At 41.8% G+C, this 13,004-nt stretch overlaps 1 protein-coding gene across 20 annotated transcripts in view; it reads right to left on the reverse strand.

Annotated features, from left to right (window-relative positions):
* The window catches only part of RBFOX1 (RNA binding fox-1 homolog 1), a 2,068,635-nt gene that overhangs the window by 105,653 nt on the left and 1,949,978 nt on the right, over nucleotides 1-13,004 (reverse strand). For all 20 annotated transcript variants that reach the window (XM_043455516.1, XM_043455518.1, XM_043455526.1 and 17 more), the window contains one exon: nucleotides 12,896-12,949. In XM_043455516.1, the coding sequence (XP_043311451.1) occupies nucleotides 12,896-12,949 (54 nt within the window). The remainder of the gene's footprint in view (nucleotides 1-12,895; nucleotides 12,950-13,004) is intronic.

Below are 13,004 nucleotides of genomic sequence, written 5' to 3' on the forward strand. Positions count from 1 at the left end.
CATTTTTATATGACTGAGGGGGAAAAAATCAGTAGAAGAATAATATTTGATGATAGGTGAAAATTATATAAAATTCAAATTTTAGTATTAATAAAGTTTTATTGGAACACAACTATACTCATTCACTTGCATCTTATTTATGGCTGCTCTATGCTACAATGACAGAGCTAAGTAATTGCAACAGAGAACATATGGCCCACAAAGACTAAAGTATTTGCTACCTGGACCCCTATAGGGCTTCCCTGGTGGCTCAGATGGTAAAGAATCTGCATGCAATACAGGAGACCCCGGTTTGATCCCTGGGTCAGGAAGATCCCCTGAAGAAGGGAATGGCTACCTACTCCACTATTCTTGCCTGGAGAATTCCATGAACAGAGGAGCCTGACGGGACCTTTCAGAACATGTTTAGGGACCATTGTTCTAAAGTCTACTTTTTATTTGGAACAATACTACAAATAATTGTCTTTCAGGACAGCCTTAGCCCCTTCCCAGGAAGTGGGCACTAAAAATTTCAGAAGGTATCATTTTATCAATAGTTGCCAAATTTTAAAATTTTCTTTGTTTTGTTAAAAATGAATATCCCCAAAGAGTTTGAAGGTATGTTCTTTTTTTCTAACACTTCACCCAAATTTCTTTCTAATTCATTGTTGTTTGAATGGAACAAGGAGAAATATGGTCCTATAAGACATTTGTGAAAGGATAACCATTCAGATATAAGAAAAACGATGAAAATAAGTTTTATTTCCTAAGGCATTTGGCCTTCTGGGTCATAGGCATCAATATATAGATAGGGGCCATCTTAGAGCCTTGCCTCTCAAATGCTAATACTCACTAAATCAATGGGTTGGGCCAGGACACTTTTTAAATGAACTTGCTGATCTAGTAGGTATGAAAGAAAGTGAAAGTGTTAGCTGCTCCATCATGTCCCACTCTTTGAGACCCCATGGGGTGGGGCCTGAGAGTTTACATTTCTACAGGCTCCTAGGGGATTCCAGGATTACCAGCAACAGTAACATGGTAACGGAGGGACTATAGGGTGTATGTGTGTGCTCAGCTGGTCAGTCATGTTTAATTCTCTGCAACCCATGGACTGTAGACCACGGGGCTCCTCTGTGTATGGGATTCTCCAGGCAAGAATACTGGAGTGGGTTGCCATTTCCTCCTACAGGGGATCTTCCCGACCCAGGGATTGAACCCAGTCTCCTACATTGGAAGGCAGGTTCTTTATCACCGTGTCACCTGGGAAACCTAAGAACTATATAAACAATCTTAAATACAGCTGATATTAACAAGACTGATAAGATGACACCGAGTTTCTGCTCCTGGTCCAAGTATGTTCTACAAGCACTGGAACATTTTTTTTCTTATTAAATCCACAAGGAAACTAAGGCTGAGAGGCAGAAAAACATCAGACAAAACCAAAATCCGAGCCAGCCTGGCATGATTCCGAAGCTCAGACTCTCTCATGAAACTTATCAACAGTGACACTTGGTTTAGAGTTGATAAAACATCCTAACCTTGGGATGATAAATAATCTGTGCATAAAAAAAAAAAATAATCTGTGCATGTGTGCGCGTGTGTAACTCGATTCATTCGTGGCTGACTCTTTGCGACCCTATGGGCTGTAGCCCACCAGGCTCCTCTGTCCATGAAATTTTCCAGGCAAGGCCTGATAAATATTCACCAAACCCATTTCAACAAAACTATGTCTAAAGATTCTGTAGTCATCTGGCTGAAAACCTCTGACTCTTCCAGGCTAAAGATGTTATTAACATCTAGAAGCTCCTGATCAACTTGAAGAATCTGCAGTAGGGTTTCAATTCCAACCAAGGAAGTCTGTGGGGAGGTTGTATCTTCTGTAGGTAAGAAAAAACCCCACTTGCAAAATAGAAGCAAGACATGGAGGAAGGAAACAGAGGAGAAATAGTGAACCCTTAAGCTCAGACAGAGCATCTGGAAAAGCATGATTTTCGGAAACTTTCAGGCTTAGTTTTGTTCTCTGGCTTTGCTCAGTTTTTCTGGACCTCATCATTTAATACCCTTGAGCCTCCAGTTTTCATATCTGCCAAACAGGGACAAACTATCAATTTCATTGAGTCTTGTTGGAAGAATTAAAATGATCACAGGAAAGGGTTTGGCAAATAGTAGCTAATCAGTAAGTGATCTCAGTAATAATAACAGAAATAGTAATTGCTACTATTTGGAATCTCAAAATATGATCCATTGGGGACTTACTTTGTTCTCTTGGTTTTGTTTGTTTAACAAAGTAGTAGCAAATTGGTAACTACTATTCTATTTTGATTGGGGGCTTCCTTGGTGGCTCAGTGGTCAAGAATCTGCCTGCCAATGCAAGAGACATGGGTTCCATCCCTTCGTTGAGAAGATCCCCTGGAGAAGGAAATGGCAACCCACTCTAGTATCCTTGCCTGGGAAATCCCACGGACAGTGGAGCCTTGTGGGCTACAGTCCATGGGGTCGCAAGGAATCTGACATGACTTAGTGATTAAACAACAAAAACATACTGTTTTGATTGATCACCAATATAATGTTAAATGTAACAGAATTAATGGAAAACATCTTAAGACTGGGAAGTAACTGCAAAACACTTAGTATCTCTTTCAACTTGCACATTTCATTTACCTGTCTCACAGCCTCCTCCTGAATATATTTTAGTGTGCAATCTCTGCTCGGGGTTAAACACAAATTACAAATTATGCTTTGGCTGGAAACAGCGGCCTGCAAAGACAGTGGTCTCTGCAAAGGAGTCAGGTGGGCTTTCTCCCTCTCTGCCTCTCGTCTTCTGAAGTAAGAACCCCTACGATGCTATGAGAGTCCAAAACACCCGGAAGCTCTCCCTGGTGTCCCCTTCTTATACTTGACTTACTATTACAGGACTGGATTTTAGGAGGAACTGGGTGTACTCATGGGATGGTTGTAGAGATTCATCTTGAATTTCCTTCTTATCCCAGATTAGGTTTAAATCCTGACCTCTTTCTTTTGGTGAGAATAGAAAATACTTCAACTTTGAATCTCTCAAAGAGCACATGCAGGCTAAGTTACTCAGTCGTATCCGACTCTTTGTGACCCAAAGCCTGCCAGGCTCCTCTGTCCATGGGATTTCCCAGGAAAGAATTCTGGAGTGGGTTGCCATGCCTCCTTCCAGGGGATCTTCCCAACCCAGGGATTGAACCCACATCTGTGCCCCCCCCACCCCCTTTACCACTAGCACCACCTGGGAAGCCCCTCTTAGAGTAATAAGATACATTTATATAAATATGCCCCTTACACTACACACACACACAGGCTGATAGCAAGTACACTATTTCACCTGGTGAAAATTGGTTTTGAAAATGACAGAGAAGTAATATAGTGGGTTTCAGTCTTTACAATGCCACATGTATCAATATATCAAACAAACACTAGAAACATACAAATAAATTCATATTTTTCTTCAGAGAAAATATCAGTGATATTGGGGTGTTCTTGTTTTCCAAATGATACTGAGTTTAATACAATTATGAGTGTACATCGATTAACCTTTGCATCAGATTTAAATGTATAACCCATTAACTAATTTAATCTCTCTCAAAAAAAAATAACAGCCGTTGGCATTATTCTTTGAATAATCCTTGTTTAGTTTCCATAATGGTATACAGTTTAATGAAAAACTCATTAGAATGTATCATGCAGCATAATTAATTCTGGCTGATTCTTTTGGTGTTAATAGCTAATGCAGATGCTGGATTCCATTTTCCATTGGCTTTATTAATTTTTCATAAACCAATATTTTGACTGTAATGGGTTGTAACAGTTCCATAGAAGTTCTGGAATTGCATTAACTGTCATCAATGCAGTTAGTCTAAGGAGGGTTTTGCCATTTGTGTGTTGGTTCTTCAACACTACATTTTTTAAAAAGAAAAAGGGACAACTTCATTTTATGCTTGGAGAATAAGTATATACATACAATTAACATAAAGTGTATTAAACAATATTTGGCCAATTTGTCTCTATTTACACAACAACTTAATTGCCTAGGCTATTATCAGTGAACCATAAATTTTGAAGAGAACACTAAAAGTGGAAAGCAAAAAAAAAAAAAAATCTTAGAAACAAAATGGTTTAGGACAGAATGGCTACAGTTAAAACTTAAAGAGAAAAATTAATCCATCTCATTTTTTAAAATCTCAGGTAATTTGCTTTCTTTCCTAAGAAAAGTTTTTAGACAAATCTAGGAAACATTTTATCAAGGTAATAGCTTTGGTTATTTAACACCATGTTGTTATCCTGGGGTCTGTCAAGAACCTGGTTTCTGGGCCTGGGGACCAGTCACTGATGTGATCTTACATCTTTCAGTCTTTCAGGGTTAATCCACGTATGCTCCTCATGATTAGACTCCTATTTGTTTTGAATATAGATCTGTGTACTAACTCATCACTAAGTGTTCTTTTTTTTTTTTCAAATCAGAGCTTTCAATAGGGGTGTGTGTGTGTGTATGTGTGAGAGTCACTCAGTTGTGTCTGACTCTTTGTGACTCCATGGACTGCAGTCTGCCAGGATTCTCTGTCCATGCAATTCTCCACAAAACACTGGAGTGGGTTGCCATGCCCTCCTCCAGGGGATCTTCCCGACCCAGGGATTGAACACAGGTCTCCTACGTTGCAGGCAGATTCTTTACTGTCTGAGCCTCCAGGGAAGCCTTTGTCAACCACCAAAAGATAAATTCCAGAATCCAGATTATGGTATTATCAAGTCTTTTGCAACTTTTCTCTAAAAGGTTCTCTCTGATCTTAGTCAATACTTTGCAGCCTTTGGAGAAACCTGATTTTGCCCCAGTAATTCCCATCTCAGATGAACATCAAGTACTTGTATTATTTTTGTTTCTTTTTAGAATTTTCTCAATGGATTCTGAAGATAAAGGTTGAGAAACTCCTTTGTACACTACCAAATTCCTTCTTACTCAGCTCTACAATGCCTTTCTCTCTGCCTTCTTTCCTGGCAAACTCTTACTTATCCTTTCACAACTAATTTATGGCACCCCTTTTAAGGCAGAGAGCCTGGCTATTTTCCAGTCTTTCAGGAGGTACCATTATTTATTATGTGTGTGCATGCATGCTCAAGTCTCTTCAGTCATGCCCGACTCTTTGCAACCCTATGGACTGTAGCCCACCAGGCTCCTCTGTCCATGGGATTCTCCAGGCAAGAACACTGGAGTGGGTTACCATGCCCTCCTCCAGGGGATCTTCCTGACCCAGGGATCAAACCCATGTCTCCTGCATCTCCTGCATTGCAGGCAGATTCTTTACCACTGAGCCACTCGGGAAGCCCATTATTTATTATACCTGAGTTTATTTGTCTGAATCCTTTATTGCTCCGCCAAGTTCTGGAGGGAATCACTGCTACCCCAGCGCTTGCCACAGTGCTTGATGCTTCCCAGATCCTCGAGGCTGTTACTCTGAGATAAAGGATGAGTTAAGGGAAGCCAGTGGTATGTGTGAATTTATTCACAGCCTCTGTCTTTGGCCGTTCCTTGATGGACATCATGTAACTGAGTGACAGCCAGCTGACCTCATGGGCTCCTGCAGAACTGTGTAACTGCTACCAAGTGCAATGCTAAACAGAAACACAACACCTCCCCAGGGCATAAGCTTTGTGTTTATTTCTGCATGGGAGCTTCCCGACCTAGGGACCGAACTCAAGTCTCCTGCATCTTAACTGTCTGAGCCACCAGGGAAGCCCAGAAAAGGGTTATGCTCATATGATATACAGATTCCTCACACACTAGTTCCGTGGTTTAAATGAATGAGAGAAACTCTCTGCGAAACCTTGGTTTCATAATTTCTATAATGACGATAAGGCTATAACATTTTTGTAAGAATGGGAGGAGAGGCAGAATCTGGCACAGAGGAAGTGCCCAAAGTTGGCTTATGTTGTGATGTTTCATATTGCTGAGTATATTGATGAGGGTAGCCTAGAACTTTCCCTGTGAAATTTATCCAGAGCCACATACCTGAACCTCATCCTCCTCCCATGGCCTGAAGGTGGGGCATCTCCTACAAGGACCATCCCGTCACTCCTCGCTTTGGGGGGAGCTTGCCTTGATGGCCTTTCCAGGCAACAGAATGGGGACACGTTTATTTAGGAAATGCCGTTTTCAGCACATAAGCAAGTTCTAATCCTGGTTGAAGATCAAAAATGCCCACAGGGCTCCATCAAAGCTGAGCTGCAGTCCCTCTGTGGGACAGGGAAGGACGCAGATAAAAATTAAGGCCAAATGTGGGCTGGGCTGGGCTGAAATCTGCTAAGACAGATGCAGGGTGGAGAGGGGAGAAGCACAGTGAATTGCAACCGAAAGGGGAGGCAAAGGTAAACAGATGTACGAGATAAACTCTTTGAAGTGGAACATTTCCAGGCTGAAAATCCTTTGCTTGGGGACTTCAATCTGGACTCTTCTGTTCCAGTTCACTGAAGGGCACCGCACTGGAGTCTGGCAGATGTGTAAATTATACAAAATATCACCGAGCCAAAGGTCACTGTGCATGAAGAGCGGCTCCTCACCGCCATGGCTCTGAGTCCGGGCAGGGCTGGTCCTCCGGGGGGGATACAAGGAAGTGCAGGGCCGTGAGGGGGCATCCCCGGTGGCTCAGCGGTAAAGAATCCACCTAGCAACGCAGGAGATGTGAGTTCAGTCCCTGGGTAGGGAAGATCCCCTGGAGAAGGGAACGGCAACCCACTCCAGGATTCTTGCCTGGAGAATCCCATGGACAAAGGAGCCTGGCAGGCTACTGTCCATGGGATCACAAAGAGTTGGACACGACTGAGCGATTAAGCGCATACTCTTTCAGGATGCTAAGACCATCACCCAAAACTGGGCATGCTTGATACCCAGTCTTTTGGTAGATTACCCCAAGTCCAACCCGAAGTCTAGGACTGTGACCAAATTTTTTCAACAGCAACAAACGTCAGGCTAACCCAGATTCTGGACAAATCTTACTTTTGTCAGAAGCTACTGTATCCAAATTTCAGGAATGAAATTGGAAAGAAGTCCATCCAAAAGTGTGGCTAAAGGTCATTCTATTAGTTGTAACGGACTCAACAAAGTCAAGTGGGGGTGGAGGGGCAGCTGGCAGGGAGACCTACATCTAACCTTCTCCTGACCCAATTCTTAGATGAATCATGGTTCACAGTGACCAAGAGCTCACAGAAAACCAATACCTTGGTTCAGGTAATCCAAGGTCAAATACAGCTGCCCTTTCGAGACGTGCAATCTCACAGTGCTCATCCATCCTCTTCATTTTTAACCTTTATATTGAGATCCCAATCCTCTTTCCCATCACCCAGCCTGGTATCAAGTCACGTGGTCCATGGCCAGGTTCGTGCTGACGTGGACACAATCAATCCAGGCGACTTCAGTGATCACACTAATCTCTTATATTTCTATCTTGCCTTACAGGCTGCAAAGTTCTATTATACTCATTATTGTATCTGATCCTCCCTATAACCCCAGGATAACCTAGTTATAAGACCTGGCCACTTTTCAAATGTGACTTTATAGCCATCTATGCCCTTCTTGGAGTACGTGTCATTTTGTTTCACGCCCCCCCCCGGCAAACCAGAAATATTTATTTTCAGAAGGAAGATTCACTCAGGACCCCTTATTTCCCCCTCTCCCCACTGCCAAATCCACTAATAATAATAGTGTCACCTAGACTATTGATCATCATCATCTTCAAGGTTTCCAAGTTAATTGGCTCTGTATCTCTCTCCTTTTGATTTTGTGTGTTTCCAGTCATTAGGACCTAACCCTATCTTAGATCTGCACTGCATTGGAAGATCTCTTTTCTCCACTGATAACGACTTGTGAAGTAATTTAACTCTGTTCCAATTTTCCTCTGCAGGCGGGGTGCTCCCCATCCAAAGAAGTGAGTTATGCTTGTTCAAGTGGTGCATCTTATGAATCTGGTTAAGCTCTGCTGCCTTATAGCCCCACTGATGGAATATTTAATCACTGAAATGAGTTGGCAGATATGATAAACAGTGTGTGTGAGCTCTGTAGCCATCTTACCAGCAACTAAGAAATGGATGAATTTGCCATTTGTCAGTGCCATGTCGACAACTGTGTATAGCCTTCTGTTATTTATTTTAATTTTGTTTCACTTATGTGTGAAGATTAAAAGTGCTCTCCATCAACAGTTTTGTTGGCTTGATATCTTGATTATCCCTTAAGGATATAATTTAAAAAAAAATCTTTTTATTAGATGACAAAGGGAACTTGTCACAATGACAGGGAAAGTGTAAGATCCCTGTTGAGGTCTCCTATTAAAAGCCCTATTTCTAATTACACTAAGTAACTTGAGAAATGCTACTGGCAATGGGCTTCTCAGGTGGTGCTAATGGTGAAGAACCTACCTGCCAATTCGTGAGACTCAGGTTTGATCCCTGAGTCGGGTAGACGCCCTGGAGGAGGGCATGGCAACCCACTCCAGTATTCTTGCCCGGAGAATCCCGTGGACAGAGGAGCCTGGGGGCTACATCCCTCGGGTTTCATAGAGTCAGACACAACTGAAATGACTTAGCATGCACACACTGGCAACGGGTATTTGCAGATATTCTACTTCTATTTAGTACCTTCAATTTTATTTTGACTCTAAAATGGAATGCTCATAGAAGCTGACTGAAGTCTTTGAAACTCACCTGGGCATTTTTTTTTTTCTATTGACTTATCAATCATTTGTCATGAGAATATGCCTCAAGGAGTCTGAAGATCATTAGGCTTAGAAAAAAATCATCACTGCTGCTGCTTAGTTTTATAGGAAAACACCCACTTGTCTTTGGAGGAGATTTATATACGTTCATAGAATATGCTGATTTAGGTCTATCTGCTTCTGGAGACTGGTACTGGATAAGCATTTAAAAGAGTCCTTGTAGGCATAACTTGATGAGAGTTCAGAAAAACCACCCCCAGTGAAAGACCTTTCATAACAGGTTTCTAAATGGTTCCCCTGGAACGTGTGTGTGAGGGAGAGTGTGTGTCATAATTTATCAAAGCAAATTAATACTGTTCAGCTAGTAATTAAAGATCCTCATTAAGAGGTGTAACTGTTCTCCCTACCCCCACCCTGCATTAGCAATAAAAATGCACTCAGGGCGTCAAGAGGGTATAGACGAAAATCAATAACCTGCCATTTTATAATTAAAGAGAAAATAAATGTTAGGGAAAAGTCCACTAAATTAGGAAAATTACCTTAAGGAGAAATTGAAAATATTGATTTTAATTTACAAAATATGTGGACTTTTCCTGCCCCATTCTGGGAGACAATTGGAGGCTGGGCTGTTAATTCTGCATAAGCTTCAGAAAATCAATGATTATACTATGGGGATATGGTGATCTTTGTCATTAATGCAAAAATCTTATATATAGAAATGACTAATAAAATAAGGCTGGTTCTCTATCTCAGGTAGATACAGTGCTGACCTGTGAAATACCCACAGCAAATCAATGACATGGTCTTCATTTCAGCTCTGGGGCACATTCAAAATTCCAAGATAAATCCTGACTATTTTTATACTTGGGGAAATTTCGAATGCCCCCTAGATTCTTAGTCATGGGTATTTAAACGGATAACATAAGGCATTATACCTGGTTATGGAAATGAATACGTTCTACGGCTCTGTTTTGCATATATGCATTCCTCACACGCAGGTGCCTGAAATTTCAAATGGAGGCTAGCAGGATTCTCAGGGTTTATGGGTCTTCAAGTATTTCAAAGGAATTGTTCTGGAGTGTTGAGTTTGCAGCAACATTTTCCCAGATTTCTGAATATCATGAACTCTGGCAACCCACTCCAGTATCCTTGCCTGGAGAATCCCATGGACAGAGGAGCCTGGCAGGCTACAGTCCATGGGGTCACAAAGAGTAGGACACGACTGAGCACTCATGGACACTGTCTACCTTCACAGACAAACATACAGGCAAAAAGAGACAGCCTCTGGTTATGAAGGACGGCCCAGATAGTGGCCACACCAAACACAAGTATTCAGATTCCTCAAGTAACATTTACTCATCTGTCACCCCCCGCCTCCTTTTTTTTTCAAGATTCAAGTTTACTGGAGCAGCCCATAGAAATAATAATTCAGTTTTCCAGGCTCCTGAAAACTTCCCCTGACACAATCAGTTAATACATCTAAATGTGATGGTGGATTCCCTGGAGGAGGAAACGGCAACCCACTGCAGTATTGTTGCCTGGAGAATCCCGTGGACAGAAGAGCCTGGCGGGCTACAGTCTATGGGGCTGCAAACAGTTGGACACAAGTGAGCGACTGACCGCAAGCAGCAAGCGTGGTGGGTGGAATAATCCAAAATGATCGTTTCATTTCTCTCTTTAATTTGACTTATTTGGACAGAGTAGTAACGTGATCTACTATCAGAAGGCATGCTCAGGAAGAACGATGACTTCCAACATTCGTAAAAAATAAAGCAGAATAAGCTGGTTGCAAAGAACACAGGCTCTTCACTTCAATTCTAACCAGCTTCTCACCAGCTGTGAAATCTTAATCCCGTGATGCAAACCCTTTGGACTTTAGTTGCTACATTTGGAAAACTGCTATGAGGATTCAAATACATTAATTTAGGTAAAGTGCTTAAAACAGTGCCTGACCAAAAAATACTCAGTCAATAGTAACCCTTCTAATAACTGATTCTTTCCCTAGAGTCCAGTGATCTGACTTTTGAGGCTGGGCCCAGGGCTCATTTCAATGGCTGCTCTAAGGCTCTAAGAGTTATGCCGATCCATTTATTCTTGTATGTGTAAGTCATTCTGGATGGTTTCTTTTGACAACCTCTTAGATACTCATATACATGCAAAGAGGTCTGAAATCACTTGTAAGGGAGATATTTGGTGCTTTCCTGGTTTCGTGAGCCAAAGGTGAACAGTAATTATATTGCATGGGGCTGAAAAAATGCACTTTCTTCTCTCTGACTCAACTCACACATTCATACTCTACCTCCTCAAAGGACAGTGTCAAGCTTCCTGTTCTTGATCTCATTATTTTGGGGGGAAGACATGCACATTGGGACACACACACACAGAAAATCTGGCACCTTTCTATTCTAGCAGCCCCATCTCACTGGGCACCACCTGCAAATACACAGAAGCTGCTTTCCAACTTCCTCCTTGCCCTTTCAGGAGATTTCATTTCTTTGGAGCTTTGGACAACCCCAGCAATGTCTGTGCCCCCTGGATTGGATACCCTAAGCCCTGAAGCACTAGTCCTCTCTCACCTTGAGAAGTGAATCTTTTAGTCTAGTGGGTCACCCAAAAAATCAGCAGAATCAGCTCTCAGTTAACTTTCCCCTATGGCAGAGAGGTGGGGCATTAACTTAGTTATCTGTATTTCCCCAACATTTATATGGTGCTGGTTATGCACCAATACTCTTCATATATCAACCCACGTAATTCTTATAAATACCTGTGACTTTGTTACTACCACCACCTCCCACGGAACAGATGAAGACACTGAGGCACAGAGAGGTTAAGCAACTTGCCTAGAATCACACAGCTGGTAAGCAGAGAAGCCAGGCTTCCCATCCCAGGGTGCCTGAGAGTAACATCCACGTTCCTTACTCTGCTATGTGTTCTCTTGGGAAGTGGATCCCCCCACATAATCATGGAAAGTCTCAAAGCTAGGTCCCTCCCCCTCTGCCCCCCATAAGAGTCAGCACAACTATTTCACTATTAGAGTCTCTTGATGTAGCCCAGGCTTGTAATAAAATTCATACATGAAGAACAACTCCAAACGCTGTCTATCTAAAATCTGGAATTCAGCTATCAAGTCAGGCCTTTCCAGATTTACCATCTTTTAAACTCAAGTTGGTTTTTGTTCAAGAGCAGCTATCAAATTTTCCTATACCCCTTTGTCATCCACTAAGGTCAGTGTGGACTTTCAGGAAAATGACCGATGCAGAGCATCTCAGAAGAGACAAAACAAGGGGAGTGGCTTACCATCAAGAGATTACAAAGGAGTGGATACAGACCAATGGGTCATTGATTTCTCCTTATTAAAAAGCAAGGGCCATGTTGAAGCAAGACTTCTTCTCAACCTCCACATGGCAAATCTACTAAGGTTGATTAGGTTGAACATCCCAGATATTCAATGCAGCTTTGCTCATGAGCAGGAAAAATAACTGGTAGAAGTTAACAGGCAAAGCCAAGCAAAAAAACCAAAAAACCAGTCTCAGCTGCTGTTGCTTCCAGGTACTCTCTCCCCAAATTGGATGACCAAGTTTTCTGGGACAGTGGATTTGAGTGGTAGTTGGTGGGTGGCAAGGAAGAGACGAGGAGAAAGATATAGACCCTTGAAGGCAAAGCAGAGAGAAAGGGAACCACTATGGAACATTGATTAATGGAGAAAGAAGGAGAACTTAACTTTTCTAGTTTTCTAAATAATTCTCTTTGCAATTCCAACTCACTGCCACATGATTGGGATAATTAATCCAATTCTCTGCTTTGCCAAGGGAAAAAAAAAATGCAACTCCAAATGGAAAGGTATGGCTGAAAAACACATTCAGGCACATTGAAAGAAAACCTGCATGAACAGCCATCCATTTGTTCAAAGGCTCTTGAACAAAATCTCAATGCTTTTTTTGAGGCAAAATCTATGTGAAACATCACAAGGGGCCATGGCCTCATGATTATATCACAATGCAACTTACATGATTCCTCTCTATCCTTTTTACAATTTTTTGAAAACTTTTGGTTTTGCCTTAAAAAAATCATTCAGAACTTGGGAGGACAGGAATTTTTTGGTTCAGATTATTTGATGAAACCCACTCTTTATGGGCAGGCAAAGCACATTTAGAAAAGACAAAGAAAACATCATGCAAAGAGAAACTCTTTACCTGCATAGAATTCAGGACTGTACACTGCACCCACAACTGGATTCAATTTCCAGCCTTAAAACAAATACACAAAAATGTTATCACATTTGATTCAACAACTCATATCATT

The sequence above is a fragment of the Cervus canadensis genome, chromosome 32 (assembly GCF_019320065.1).
Source record: "Cervus canadensis isolate Bull #8, Minnesota chromosome 32, ASM1932006v1, whole genome shotgun sequence".
Taxonomy (NCBI): domain Eukaryota; kingdom Metazoa; phylum Chordata; class Mammalia; order Artiodactyla; family Cervidae; genus Cervus; species Cervus canadensis.